The sequence below is a fragment of the Poecilia formosa genome, unplaced genomic scaffold (genome assembly GCF_000485575.1).
Source record: "Poecilia formosa unplaced genomic scaffold, Poecilia_formosa-5.1.2 Scaffold7, whole genome shotgun sequence".
Taxonomy (NCBI): domain Eukaryota; kingdom Metazoa; phylum Chordata; class Actinopteri; order Cyprinodontiformes; family Poeciliidae; genus Poecilia; species Poecilia formosa.
This window is the reverse complement of record NW_006799946.1, coordinates 5,508,398-5,523,258: the sequence shown is the minus strand read 5'-3', so window position 1 is coordinate 5,523,258 and position 14,861 is coordinate 5,508,398. Positions and strand designations below refer to the sequence as shown.

At 37.2% G+C, this 14,861-nt stretch overlaps 3 protein-coding genes and 1 long non-coding RNA gene across 7 annotated transcripts in view; 1 reads left to right on the top strand and 3 right to left on the bottom strand.

Annotated features, from left to right (window-relative positions):
* The window catches only part of LOC107833127 (uncharacterized), a 17,156-nt gene extending 15,435 nt beyond the window's left edge, over positions 1-1,721 (top strand). The window contains exon 3 of the long non-coding RNA XR_001658838.1: positions 363-1,721. This is a non-coding gene — a long non-coding RNA (uncharacterized LOC107833127). The remainder of the gene's footprint in view (positions 1-362) is intronic.
* LOC103152941 (gastrula zinc finger protein XlCGF57.1-like) lies at positions 916-4,801 on the bottom strand. Of its 3 annotated transcripts, none has more exons than XM_007573658.2 (3): positions 4,343-4,801; positions 4,035-4,215; positions 916-3,265 (listed from the first exon to the last, which is right to left on the bottom strand). In XM_007573658.2, the coding sequence occupies exons 2-3, from the start codon at positions 4,150-4,152 to the stop codon at positions 1,785-1,787; spliced, it is 1,599 nt and encodes a 532-aa protein (XP_007573720.1). In that variant the 5' UTR covers positions 4,153-4,215; positions 4,343-4,801; the 3' UTR covers positions 916-1,784. The 3 variants fall into 3 exon arrangements, with proteins under 3 accessions (XP_007573720.1, XP_007573713.1, XP_007573727.1); XM_007573651.2 differs by having other exon boundaries at positions 4,381-4,801; XM_007573665.2 differs by having other exon boundaries at positions 4,599-4,801.
* Positions 4,802-5,721: 920 nt separating this feature from the next.
* Positions 5,722-9,661, bottom strand: LOC103152854 (gastrula zinc finger protein XlCGF57.1-like). The gene is made up of 3 exons (XM_016661399.1): positions 9,174-9,661; positions 8,839-9,057; positions 5,722-8,241 (listed from the first exon to the last, which is right to left on the bottom strand). The coding sequence occupies exons 2-3, from the start codon at positions 8,954-8,956 to the stop codon at positions 6,869-6,871; spliced, it is 1,491 nt and encodes a 496-aa protein (XP_016516885.1). The 5' UTR covers positions 8,957-9,057; positions 9,174-9,661; the 3' UTR covers positions 5,722-6,868.
* Positions 9,662-10,056: 395 nt separating this feature from the next.
* LOC103152870 (zinc finger protein OZF-like) lies at positions 10,057-14,475 on the bottom strand. Of its 2 annotated transcripts, none has more exons than XM_007573523.2 (3): positions 13,525-14,475; positions 13,245-13,403; positions 10,057-12,013 (listed from the first exon to the last, which is right to left on the bottom strand). In XM_007573523.2, the coding sequence occupies exons 1-3, from the start codon at positions 13,580-13,582 to the stop codon at positions 10,782-10,784; spliced, it is 1,449 nt and encodes a 482-aa protein (XP_007573585.1). In that variant the 5' UTR covers positions 13,583-14,475; the 3' UTR covers positions 10,057-10,781. The 2 variants fall into 2 exon arrangements, with proteins under 2 accessions (XP_007573585.1, XP_016516927.1); XM_016661441.1 differs by having other exon boundaries at positions 13,245-13,454; positions 13,525-13,595.
* Between the last annotated feature and the right edge of the window lie 386 nt (positions 14,476-14,861).

Below are 14,861 nucleotides of genomic sequence, written 5' to 3'. Positions count from 1 at the left end.
TTTTGAAAGTAGCTTCAAATGCTCCAAAAAGTTTCATTTGGCAGCTTAATTTCCTCATCACTGAACTATGAATGACCAGTAATGCTCTGGTTTGATAAACCTCCAACAGAAACTGAAAGACAAATATTTACAGTTAAATATTTATGCTATTACTTTCTAGGTTTAAAACTTTTTACACCTAAAGCGCTCTGATGGTGCATCCCTTCAGAGTCAGCATGAACATGCTGATGTACTCTTTGAAATGATGTGCAAACTCTACCAAGCTCGCTGATGATTGCGTGATCAGGTTCCAAGTACTCGGTACCAAAACCTCCTTTAAATTTTCACAATAAGAGCCTTTAAATGGACTGTTTTTTTTAAAGCTGCAGCCTCAATCCTGGATTAATCTGTTGCCAACTCATGATTTCCTAATACGTTTGCTTTTGTTAGTAAATGGAATGTAAATGATCAACTCTGCAAATCCCCACCTCTAAAATAAGCAAGAAAATACACGGTGGGTGCGTCACAATCACCGTACAAAAGACAGAAATGAGGCAGCTATAATTACCCATTTGATTTCCAGTAACAGTTCAACTCCTCACATCAAAACTTCATTTTCTTACAGACATTACATGTGGTTGTGTTGTGTTACAATTAGATTACTGTCACCATTTTAAAATATGCAGATTTTTAACTCTGGAGGTAATTTTTTCTAGATTCAGTTATTTGTTTACCGTTTCTATATATATGACATCTGGAAAATATATGGTTACAGTCAGGCCTATTCTAAAGATAAACCAGAATGTAACGCACAAGATAGTCTGTATTTTTCAGTAAAATAGCCACTATGCAACATGCATAAGCTGAAATAAGACTTAAAAAATACTTTAACTTCTACTAAAAATATCTACTTTGTCTGATAACCTTAGTATGTGATTTTTTTTAGATATTTTCAACGAATAAAAAAATAAAAAATAAAAACAGAAAATTTAGAAATTACACATTTTTATCCTGTATTACCTCTATTTACAACACTGTATAGTGAAAGAATGTGACATTTAAAATGTAATGCTGGCAGAATGAAAAAAGCTCTGGAGAGGCAGAACAACGAAGTGAAAACATGAGTGACAACAGTAGACAGCAGTGAGAATGAAGTAAAATGTTTATCACAACTGAGAACAGAAAAGGAGCCCATAAAAAGCAACTGATAGAAATATGACTGACCACCAGTCCGTTAAAGCAACAACATGTAGGTTTATGCCTCTATTCATGTCGTCAATACAGCAAACCTTCACAATAAGGAGCTGTCCAGGTCTAAAGTGCCCTGAACTTGGAATAGCAGGAAGCTAATTTATACTACAAACAGTAGCCTTTATGTACATAAGAAAAAAAAAAAACATCAAAAGTTTGGTTGCTGAGCAAAATGTGTGTCCATGTTTCAGGCTGTGATTTACCCCCAACATCATTCAATACAGAAGGCATTATAATTGTGCTGGTGAGAATGTCATGGAAAATGTTAAAACTACTACAAGTTATACTAATAATAACTTTGATGCTGAAGTTAAACTGGATTCTGAGATTAATTTGGAGACAATAAGCAGAATATAAAATTTTCATTCTGCTTAAATATCTATTGAGGTTGCCACAATCTAATTAGAATAGGGTTAAAAGTGCTAAGTAGTTTTTGTATTCTTTAATCCTTTAATGTGAGCAAATCAAAATAAGATCTTGATCTTAAAAGTTAAAAAATATATATATTTCATGATACTGACCACCGTTGTTGACTATCGTCATAATCATTATTTTCAGACCTCAGTAACATTTATACGTTTCTGGAGAACATCTTGAGAAAGTGCTGCACAGGAAACACTAAACACAGCTGGTTTCTCCCCTGAATGGAGTTTCATGTGACTTTCAAGGTGACACTTGTGTTTAAATCTGTTTTTACAGACATCACAACCAAATGGCCTCTCCTCAGAGTGCAGCCTCATGTGTCGCTCCATCTGTATCTCCTTTACAAAACATTTGCCACACTCACTACAGCTAAATTGTGCGGTGTGAACAGCCATGTGTGTTTTCAGACCCCCAGAATGTGAAAATCCCTTAGTACAAACACCACAGGTGAAAGGTTTTTCCCCCGTGTGAACACGCATGTGACTCTTTAGACTCTCTTTTAGTGAAAATCCTTTACTGCAGACATCGCAAGTAAACGGTTTCTCACCTGTGTGAACACGCATGTGAGTCTTTAGGCTCTCTTTTAGTGAAAATCCTTGACTGCAGATGCTACAAATAAATGGTTTTTCGCCCGTGTGTACACGCATGTGAGTTTTTAGGCTTTCCTTTTGTGAAAATCCCTTACCGCAAACACTACAAACAAAAGGTTTCTCTCTTGTGTGAACATGCATGTGACTCTTTAGACTTTGCTGTCGTGAAAACCCTTTACTACAAAGAGAACAAACGAATGGTTTCTCTCCTGTGTGAACACGCAAATGGCTTTTTAGACTCTCTTTTTGTGAAAACCCTTTACTGCAAATGTTACAAACGAATGGTTTCTCTGTGGTGTGGATCCACATGTGATTTTTAAGACTTTCCTTTACCCTAAATCTTGTACCACAGACATCACAGGGAAAGGGTTTTTCTCCTGAATGGACCTTCATGTGAGTAGTAAGAAACTTCTTTGCATGAAATTTTTTGCCACAATGGTCACAGGCGAACGGTCTCTCTCCAGTGTGACGTCTCATATGTGTCTGAAGAGAACTCTTCTCTCTGAATCCTTTACTACAAATATCGCAGTTATGTTCTCTATTTGCAGTGTGTGTCATCACGTGCAATTTAACGTGAGACTTGCGTTTGAACCTTTTGCCACAAACACTGCAATCAAACGGCCTCTCTCCTGCATCGACTCCCACTTTAGCCGAGCTTGTGGAACACAATTTGGATCTTTTACCATTTTTGTGAACTTTCATTTGACTTTGTTGAGAAGAACACGCTGGATCGGGGTTTTTGTTCGGTTCTGATATTCCACAGTCCTGTGTATCAGTTTGTGTCATGTGGTCAGCCAAACTGCTGATTGGTGCTTCTGTCTTTCTGTGGTCATCAGTTTTGATCACCTGTACCTCTGATAACTGAGGTTTCTCTTCATTTTCTTTCTTCACAGTAAGCTGCTCTGCCTCCTGACTGATCCACAGTTCCTCCTCCTCTTCCTTTACGTGGGGATCTGGGTCCTGCTGATCCAAACTAGGGCTCCAGTCATGGGGAACCACTTTAATCACCAACATCTGATGAACTTGGAACAATAAAACACACAGGAGTATTATTGACACATATTATTTAAAGATTACAAAATTAACATAAAAAATTTGAAAGCCATTCTCTTTAATTTTTCAAATCTAAGAAAATAAAAATACAAATCTGTTCAATAGGATAATGGCAAGCATGTTTAAAAATATTTTGTTTCAATTATATTTATCAATTTTAAATTCCAGCAGATGACATACATAATAGGCAATAGGAATGATCCCTGAGGTACACCCCAAGTTGCATTTGGTGGAGGTGGAGATCTGTTGCAAAACAATTTCCACACCAACCTACGTTTTGTTAAGAAAGTTCAATGCAAGCGAGCCTGTGTCAGAACGTTGTGAATAAATATGCTTTGAAAAGAACCAGAAACAGGCTGCAAAGTGTGGTTACCATCTTTTCTACTTTTATGGTTTCTGTAATTACTTTATTCCTTTTTCCTGAAACTTGATTAGGTCATATTTTTGGTAAAAAATAAAAATAAGAAAAAAAAAACAGGGGGAGGTGGCGGGAGGGTTGGTGGTTCATCTGTTACTTATTAATGATCTCCATTTAAAAATAGGGGTTGCAGCTGGGTAGATTTCCAGATGAAGGAAATCTCAGCAGAATCTAGGGATAGATTAAAAAGTAATCTCAAAGGAACACAGGTCAGGGACCCAGTGAACTTTTAGAATCCAAAGATATAATGGCGGTCTTTTTGCAACTTCCCGTAAGAATTTATTTACTTCAACCCAGATATACAAATGTGTGTCACTTACTGAGATCTTTGCTATCTTGTGTCTCCTGCCCCAGTTTTGATGTGGATGCTGCAGGCATGGAGGGCTCCAAGCTGGACCCTCCAGGTGCATCTGCTTCAACCTTCATCATCTCAGTCATCCTCGCTCCTCTCTGGACTCCCCTTTTCCTTCTCACAGTTCTTGTTTACAACCTTCACATGTTCTAGAATATCAAGGTTTCAGTCATATACGCTATTCATTAACTATTTTAATGCTCTCTAAAACTATAGCAAGACACAAAACCCCCACATCTGATCAAATAAAGTGTATTATCAAAATTAAACACTAACAGAGCTGAAGCGATGCTGCAGAGCAGAGAGCCTGATACCTTGGACAGTAGTTCTGTTCTCTCTGTCCTCAGCTGGACAACAAGGCTTCCTCACAATGTCACAAACTCCGAGTGTAGCTTTGTCTTCTGGCGTCAAACCATTAACATTTGAATGCTTCGAACTCTAAAACACTTATTTAAGTCTCTGTTGTTAGCTGCTTTAGCTCCACGGTGGCTAACAGTCAATTTTGCTAGTAGAAAACAATGACGTTATTTACCGCAAACTTCGGACAGATATAACCAGAAGGGATCGATGCTAACATATACGCGGGATATCCTCAGCACGACTGTCAAGAAGAGACTCAGACACCCATCACGCCAGTTTTTTACACAAAATTTCCGACGTTTTTCTCTCAAAAACAAAACCATTTAAGCTAACATTGCTACATCCGGGAAACTTCCTCTTAGATAACCAATGAATAACAAGTAGAGCTCTGACTCGAAAAACCACGTCCTGTTTCAACCTTCACAAACACCGATCCAAGACATAGATAATCAAAGATTGACTGAAAAAGTTCAGGCACACCTTGGTTACAAAGACATTTTAACGTTTATTTAGAAAAACCGATTATTCCCATTTACAAAGGTTTTATAACGGTTTATCAAACTGACAAAAATTCAGTCAACATCTCTCATAATTCTTTTAATCAAAGAAACAAACTTGAGACATTTTCTGTTTACATTTAATACTTTCATCAAACTGGTGTGTCCCAAATACATTAGAATAAAAATATTATATAGAATCTTGTAAAAGAAAGAAGAGCTATGTAAGCCATAAAGACTGTGGAATGGTCACTAGTGGGGCCGAGAAGATTCGGCCAACAATCACAATAAAATCAGAATTTAAGCTCAGTTAGCTTCTCTGATGCCAATCACACAATATTCACTGATCTGCACACCAATCTGACTGTACAGTACCTCTCTACTTTATACAGCAATATCTGTATAAAGTGTTTAAACAAGACCCAATGAACGATGGGGAATGTGACGTGCACCTCCCAAAGAGAGATGACACCAACGTGAAGTAAGGCCCTTAAAATCAGTTGTCTTGGTGGTTCAAGGTGAGCAAAGCTTGTGGATGAAAAGTGCCAAGTTGGAGTTTATTTGTCCTTTTCTTTGTCAAAACTTTTCCTTTAAAAGGCATTTCAGGATTTTACAAATCCAGATTTTGCAAGAAACTCTTAATACCAACACATACTTTTTACTGGGTTACATCTTGTTCCCCTCAAAACTTTCTTGAATGTTATATTTAATGTTTAATAATTTAAAGACATGTTACAAGAATCACTAATACGTCATTAATGTATTCTAGCTCCAATATAACTTTTGCACTCTGCAGAATTTTTTTTTATCTAGCCACACCCAAGAGTTTTCAAGCCTTAACCTCCTTTTTATGGTAATTAAACACCATTTCAGTCAGACTCAGGACAGGACTTTGACTAGGCCAAACCACAATTTAAATTTTTTGTTTTTCGGAGGGGGACTTGCTGATGTGCGTCGGATTTTTGTTCTACTGCAGAATTCAAGTGCTCTTTGGTTTGAGGTCACAAACAGATGGCCGGACATTTTCCTTCAGGATGTCTTGGTGGACAACAGAATTCATGGCTCAATTTATCACAGCCAGTCCCCCAGGTCCTGAAGCAGCAAAACCGCTCCAGACCATCACATTGTCAAAACCATATTTTATTTCTGCCATGATGTTCCTTTTCCTGGCTTTTGAGGATCTTTTGAGATCTGCCCCACTTTGTGAGGCAGGTCCTATTGAAGGTGTGGCTGAAGAAATTGAACTCATTTTTCCAAAATTGTGACTCAGGTTTGGATTTTTTTTCCCCCTTTCACAAAAAAATAAACACCTTCATTAAAACACAGCATTTTGTGACTAAATAAGATAAATTTGTCCATAATTCAAATTTATCTGATCTAAAACATGTGTGACAAACATACAAAAATGAATGGGGCTAAACATTTTTGTCACTGCTGTATTTTCACCTCATTGCTTTGTGTAAGATATGCAACTTCTTTTATGAAGTATAATATTTGCATTTGGATATAATTTGATAGATTTGAGATTGATGAAGAAAATACTTCTTAAGAATTTCAGTACATTAATATAATAATGTAGCCTCATCAGTTGATGTCATTATTGGCTCACCATTTATGAGGCCAACACTACTTTTAAATATTGAATCATCGCCAAAAAGACAAAGAAATATTTTTAAATACATGTTTTCCAACTATTTTTTTAAGTTTAAAATTATATAATAATTGTTACATAATAATAATAATAATGTCTCCATTATTATGCAATAATAATGAAAGTATTATAATTTTTAAGTTAAGTAATTCTTAAGCTTAAAACTGTAAATGTGGAGGCATTATTATTCTGGAGTTCATTCTGGATTCAGAATGAAAAACTAACGGAGCTCCACAGAAAATCAAAAACAAAATCCTAGTAATTGAAAAAAGTTTGACAAACCAACTGACAATATCAAGAGTTGCAGCCTTCATGAATGGCCATGTGTCTCGTCAAATTTCCATGTCGTGAAAACGCTTTACTGCAAACACTGCAAACAAACGGCTTCTCTCCCGAATGCACTCTCATGTGATTTTCAAGATGGAGTCTTTTATTAAATCTGCTCCTACAGACTTCACAACTAAACGGCCTCTCCTCCGTGTGGAGTTTGACATGCCGCATCAACTGCGTTTCCTTCACAAAACGTTTGCTACAGTCGCCACAGCTAAATAGTGCAGTGTGAACCTCCATGTGTTTTTTCAGACTCTGTTGTCGTGTAAATCCTTTATCGCACTCACTACAAATAAACATTTTCTCTCCCGTGTGAACACACATGTGTCCACTCTGAGTCTCTTGTTTTGAAAATCCCTTACTGCAAACATTACATGTAAATGGGTCTTCTCCTGTGTGAGCACGCATGTGTCTCTCCAGAGTCTCTTGTTTAAAAAATCGTTTACTACAAACACTACAAATAAATGACCTCTCCTGCGCGTGAACACGCACGTGTCTCTTTAATTGAGTTTGTTGTGAAAATCCCTCACTGCAAACACCACAAATAAATAGTTTTTCTCCTGTGTGAACACTCATGTGCCTCTTTAGATGATGTTGTAGGGAAAATCCTTTACTGCAAACATGACATACAAACGGTTTCTCTGTGGTGTGGATCCTCATGTGCCTTGTTAGAGTTCCTTTTGTTTTAAATCTTGTACCACAGACATAACAAGAAAAGGGTTTTTCTCCCGAATGGACTCTCAGGTGCATTTTAAGAATAGCTTTTGCATGAAACGTTTTACCACAATCTTCACAAGCAAATGGTCTCTCTCCGGTGTGGAGTCTCATATGTGTCTGAAGAGCACGCTTTTCTTCAAATCCTTTACCACAAAAATCACAGCTATGTTCTCTCATTCCAGTGTGAGTCATCAGGTGTATTTTGAAAGTTGTGTAATTTTTCAAACTTTTGCCACAAATATTGCAACTGAAATGTTTCTGTCCCGTTTGGACTCCAATCTGAGCAATCTTACTTTGTTGAGAAAAAGATACTGGAAATGGGCCCCTGTTTGGGTTTGGTTCTGGAGTCCTACAGTCATCTTCTTCAGGTTGTGTTTCCATCTGTTTAACTAAGCTGCTGCTTGGAACCCCTGTATCTCCATTGTCTTCAGTTTTGATCTGATGAAGCTCTGACAACTGAGGTTTCTCATCATCTTCAGTTTTCACAGTAAGCTGCTCTTCATCCTGACTGATGCACAGCTCCTCCTCTTCCTTCTTTATAAGAGGGCGCTCTGGGTCCTGCTCGTCCAAACTGGAGCGCCAGTCCTCGGGAACCTTTTTAATCACCAACATCTGATGAACTGGGGACAGGAAAATGCACATGGACATTGTTGAATGCTCATAATAAAATAAAATGTTATTGTTTACATAGCCAAGATGTCTGCAGACTTTTTCTAGTTTCCAATCTACAAAAAAAAAAAATATCAAACTAGACTGTTCAAGCTGAATGTTTCCCTCATGACACATTTAGACAAACCCAATTTTCATTACGGTCTGCAAACATTTGTGAAATCTGAAAAATTCCAAACAGTTTCTGAAAGATGAAGAGGTGCATTTCACATTCAACTTGTGAGTATTATGGTAATTTTATGGCACTGTATTTTTTTATCCTTGTGGTCTGTTCAACATTCTAGCCACCTGTTTTTAAAGTGCACAGCAAAAATGAAGCCAAAATCTTTGTTTCGGAGCTCGCCTGGTTAGAAGAAATTTCAGCAGCTGGATATATGAGGGGCCCTCTAATGAACATCTAGCCAATTCAAGATGAATTCTGCCTCTGTTGCAATAACAGCAGTGATATTTACATATATTTATCAATTTGATTGTTTCCACAGTTTATTTACTCTTTTATAACTTCTGGTTGTTAATTTTCTCCAATTCAGACAATGTGTGTCACTTACTGAGATCTTTGCCATCTTGTGTTTCCTCCTCCAGTTCCGACGTGGATGCTGCAGGCAGGAGGGGCTCCAAGCTGAACTCTTCGGGTTCATCTGCTTCAACCTTTATCATCTCAGACATCCTCACTCCATCTGTGGTTTTTGTCTTCAACCTTCACATGTTCTAGTAGGTGATGGTTCTGGTCTTATAACCAGTAAATTCTGTCTTTCTGCTGCCTGAAACTGGAACCAGCCACAAATCAGCCTCTGATCAAATAAACAGATGAATAAACAAATCATTAACAGAAAATGTAAGTTGTAGCAGAGCTGAACTGATGCTACAGAGCAGAGTCTGATACCTTGTCAGTAGGTCTGGGTTCACTCTGCTCCAGTCTCTCGGTCCTCACCTGGACCATAAGGTTAGAGGAACTGTCCACAGATGATGTGGTCCTCCCCGCACAGTCTGACAAACCCAATAGTATGGACTCGTGTTGTAGCGTTAAACCAGAAACATTTTAAAACTTCGAAGTCTAAAACACCGATTAGGTCCCTGCTGTTAGCTGTTTTAGCCCTATTGTGGCTAACGGGCCATTCACTTTGCTAAGGAAGGCGATTTATATTATGTACGGGAAAGTTCGGTAAGAAATACTCACAGTAGCTCAAAATAAACACGAAGAAGCAATATTTACAAGAGCACTGTAAACTAGAATATGTGACATCAACTAGACACTTTCTTTTTACACAAAATCTAAGATGTTTTTCTTTTGAGATTTAGCTAATCCAGCAAGCATCGCTACATCCGGTTACTTCCTCCTCCCTGGCCAATTAGTGACAAGTAAAACACCTATTTTGTAAAACGATTTCCACTTTCATCCGTTAGTTTTTCAGAATAAAAGAACATATCTGCATATTATATCAATACAATTTTATAGACGTATTATTACCGAATATTCACTATGATTACTATTTTGAACTCTTACAGTACATAATTACAGCTCAGGACTACAAATAAATGTAGATATTGTCCCGTTATCCTTATTTTATTTCCTCATTTGTGTCTTTTCAGGCATTGTCATAGATGAGTACAAGCCTCAGTTTGGAAGTGTTCAATATTTCTGCATTATACTAGTGGTGGGACTAAATTATTTACTGAATTATCTTATCTCCAAGACAACAATAACCAAAACGTAAGTGGAGGAGTGTGGATTATTTTTCTGATAAACAAATGTGAACAATAAATGAGCAGTTGGCATACTTGAAAATTTATTTTCTTTTTTTTTTTCTTTTGTGCAATGGAGCTTTCTCGTATCCTTTTAAAAAACACCAGTCATGTTTGAGAAAATAAAAGCATTTAACATGACAACTGTACTCTACGAACTTTACAAAGACATTAAGATGCATTATTTGGAGTCAAGTCAAACACATAAATATAATATAATAATACATAAAAATAACAATAAATAAGTAAAACGATGCACAACGAAACATTATCTAAATACTGTCATGTACTCTGTTCAACAACTATGTGGATTTTTAAATGAGCAAAAATAAGATCATCACATATTTCTTGTCAGGTCCATGAAAACTTAACTTTTGCATGTCAAGTCAAACATTCAAATAAATAACTTTGAGCATAACACTCCACCAAGGACACATACTTCTGAGATACCAGGCTGACATCTGCATGTTTTGGCAGTTTTCATGGATTAAATCTATGACCTATGAGGCCGTTTGAATTGATTTGCAAAAACGTCCGCTTTGACGGTTCAAATTCACAACTAAGGCTTGCATAAAATAAATGATTACTTTCTAAAAGGCCATAATGTTGGCTTTAAAAACACTGCCAAACTTCTGATCTCCTGATTAAATGTAACTTAACAGCTCTTCCTATTAGAGCAACCATTTTCACTTTCCCTTTAAATAAATTTGTAGGAGTACAGGGAAAACCTGTTCCTTTACCACAAAGTTTATCTTCTGTGTGAGCACACGTGTCTCTTTAGAGACTCTTGTTTTGAAAATGCCTTGGCACAAACTCTACAAACAAATGGTTTCTCTCCTGTGTGAACACGCATGTGACTTTTCAGATGAATTTGTTGTGAAAATCCTTTAGAGCAAAGACCACAAATGAATGGCTTCTCACCGGTGTGAACACACATGTGTCTCTTCAGTGTCTCTTTTTGTGAAAATCCCTTACTGCAAACACTACAAATAAACGGCTTTTCTCCCGTGTGAACACACATGTGCCTCTTTAAGGTCTCTTTTTGTGAAAATCCTTTGGAACAAACACTGCAAATAAACGGCTTCTCTCCGGTATGAATGCGCATGTGAATCTTTAGATGAATTTGTTGTGAAAATCCTTTAGTACAAACACTACAAGTGAACAGCTTCTCCCCTGTGTGGACACACATGTGACTCTTTAGGTGGACTTGAAGTGAAAATCCTTTACTGCACACGGTACACACAAATGGTTTCTCTGCGGTGTGAATCATCATGTGGTTTTTAAGAGTTCCCTTCATTTTAAACCTTGTGCCACAAATGTCACATGGAAAAGGTTTTTCCCCTGAATGAACCTTCAGGTGAGTTTTAAGACTTGTCTTTGCATGAAACCTTTTATCACACTGGTCACAGGCGAAAGGTTTCTCTCCAGTGTGGAGTCTCATGTGTGTCTGAAGATAATGTTTTTCTTTAAATCCTTTCCCACAGACATCACAGCTATGCTCTCTATTGCCTGTGTGGATCATCATGTGTAATTTAACATTAGTCTTACGTTTGAATCTTTTACCACAGAAATTGCAGTGAAATGGGCTTCCTCCGGTAGGAGCCATGAATTTGGAATGCAGATCAGACGTTTTTCTTTTCTCCTTAACTGTCACCTCAATTTGTCGAAAAGAACATGCTGGACTTGTGTTTCCGTCTAGTTCTGGTCCGCCACAGTCCTCTTCTTCCGTTTCTGTTTCCATCTGTTCAGCTGAGCTGCTGGTTGAACCTTCAGTATCTCTGTGGTCTTCAGATTTGATCTGATAAGGCTTTGATAACTGAGTTTTCTCTTCATCGTCACCATTTGCAGTAAGCTGCTCTCCTTCCTGACTGATCCACAGTTCCTCATCTTCCTCCTTTATGTGGGGGGCTTCTGGGTCCTGCTGGTCCAAACCGGGGCTCCAGTCATGGGGAACCACTTTAATCACCAACATCTGATGGCCTGGGAGTATTGAAAAATACATGAACATCAATATTCGTTTACAAATAATTAAAATCTTATATTAAGAGTAAAACAAGTTTTAAAAAATTCTGAAAAGGGGGGAAAGTACATTTTAAAGTGCTTAACATGATAGAAACATAATAAAATAAACAACCATGTAACAAGCAACAAACATTAAATTTGGTCAAACATGAAAATAATCAAGAATAATCATCATCAAATATGTTGTTCCAGTTGTTTTCATTCACCAGATTTTTTTTATGCTCCAGATAAGTGGAGATAAGACAACTGTAGTTTGCCGCAATGTTACCGTTTCTGCAACTGGCTGCAATTAAGCTTTCTGTCTATTTAACTACCTGTCAAATTCTACTCTGCTGAAGTGGGTGAAGACTGATAGGAATTAACCTACTTTCTCAAACATAATGTTTGATCTCCATCCTGTTGTGTACTTATGGTTAGCAAAAAGAGAGGAAAAAGTGGAGCTTGAATATGTATGTTTGATGTGGGTTAGCTAGCTGCTGCCCAGGTGTTCAGGTAGTTCATGCTTAATTTTTTAGGGGCAGTCCATGGTTAATTTCTTTATGTGTTGTTGCAGATTGTTATCAGTAAAATACATAAATGCCAGTTGTCATGGAAGTTACAGAGGAAGTCCTCTTAAATATTCTTTGTAGTTAGGATGATATGGCCTAAAATAAATATCATATTATAGTGTGGATTTGCCATGATACACAGAACATGTTGCAACATACAGACCCTGTTCTGCAGTGTTCAACTCTGCAATAGAGCTCCAAACACTGATTCGGACTCTGGCCTTACTCTCAACAAGAAGACAAAAGTAACAGATTTTTCCAGTTGTTTTTAAATTGTTCATTATCAAAACAAATCTCCTCAGATGAGCAAATATATCTGCAATACTATTTTTTTTTTAAATCAGGCAAACATGATATACCAACAGTATGCAAGCCAAGCAGTAACACACTAGAAAACAGTTCAACACAAATTAGAGCACCAGACTATTAACCCATTTCAGGGTTTATTGGATTTACAACTAAACTTCGTTCTTGTTGCACAGTTTTTATATCACGTTCTGGATGCTGCATTGGGTAGAGATGTATGTCTAAAGAGAATAACAACACTCCTGCAGCAGGAGTTCACCTAATAAATACAGTCTGGTTATACGTCCACCAGGCAAATTAATTTGATTCTATGCAAACCAGTGTGTGTCACTTACTGACATCTTTGCTGTCTTGAGTCTGCTCCAGTTCTGAATTGGATGCTACAGGTATTGAGGCCTCCAAGCTGAGCCCTCTGGGTTTGTCTGCTTCAATTTTCATCAATGCAGACATTCTTGCTCGGCTTTCACGATTCTTGTCTTCAACCTTCACATGTTCTAGAAGAGCAAGGTTTCAGTCATATAACTTGGATATTCTGTTTTTCTCTGCTGTATGGACACAAATCAGCAGTTGATACAATAACAAAAGATGTAAGCAGCAGCACAGCTAAAGAGATACCTTGGACAGATGTTCTGGGTCCACTCTGTCTCCAGTCTCTCGGTCTGGAAGTGTCCATGCATGATCTTGTGTTCCGCTCACAGCCTCACAAAACGTAGAGTGTGGATTTGTCCTGTAGCAGTAACCACAAACTTTCAAAAGCTTCAACCTCAGAAGCACTGATTAAGTCTCTGCTTAGCTGTTTTAGCTCCACCGAGTCTAATAGTCAAATCCGGTTGCTAATAAAAGCCAGTTACATTCCGTGCAGAAAACCTCCGCTGGAGGTAATCTCAGCGACTGAAAAAGAAATGCACAACAGCGACATTTTCACGACGAATATCAACTGAATAATCGAAAACACCCGTCACACACTCATTTTACACAAACTTTAAAACGGTTTTCTCTTAGGGCTAAGCTAGTCAAGCTAACATCCGGTTACTTCCTGTTCGTTGGCCAATCAATGAACAGTAAAGTCCTGATTTGACAAACCATTTCCCACAATCAGTATTGTTTTTTAACAGTATATGCTTCACTGGCCAAGTTTGAGCATACACACGAGTAATTTAACCCCATTTCCACTTACCGTAGAAGTGGAACAAATGTGTATCTTGTAATATTTTATATATCTTTTCAACAATATATACATATCAGTTATTTAATCTATCGTTTTGGTCTAGGTGGGTTATAACGGAGAAAAGAAACTGCATGTTCTCTTTTTAATTCTTCCTGTTTGTAAGATTGAAGCTAAAGTGACTAGGAAAAAGTGGTACAAGCATATCAAAATAGTTGACCTGCTGGGAATAAACAGATCTCAATAGAATAAAATATAAACATTAAATCAACACTGTCTCAAAATCAGTTATTTTGGACTTCCGTTTTAAAAACGTACAGATCATTTGATCAATGGAAAATAATAAAGTGACAGCTTTCATGCTGCCAAAAACACATAAAAGAATCCCATTCCTAAAATTATTTGAAAAAATAAAAAGTCACAAGTTGTATTAAATATGTCTGATATGAGCAGTTCAAAGAAGAACACAAAAAATATTTTATTTTCAAATTCATGTTTTCATAAATCTGATATTTTAATTTACTGGGAATTTATATGGACCAGCAAATAACGACATTAATCCTTCTCTTCTACCTTACAGAAAGCAGAGAGGGTTCAGAAATAGGTCACCAGGTTCATCACAAGCCAACATCATTAAATCAACAGACAGATAAAACAAACTAATTTAAATATACCAACACTGAGTTCCTTTAAATCTAGACTAAAAACCCACCCTTTATGGAGTTGCTTTTGAAACATTATAAATGAAACATTAATCAATATTCTGATGTGAAACGATGGCACTTGA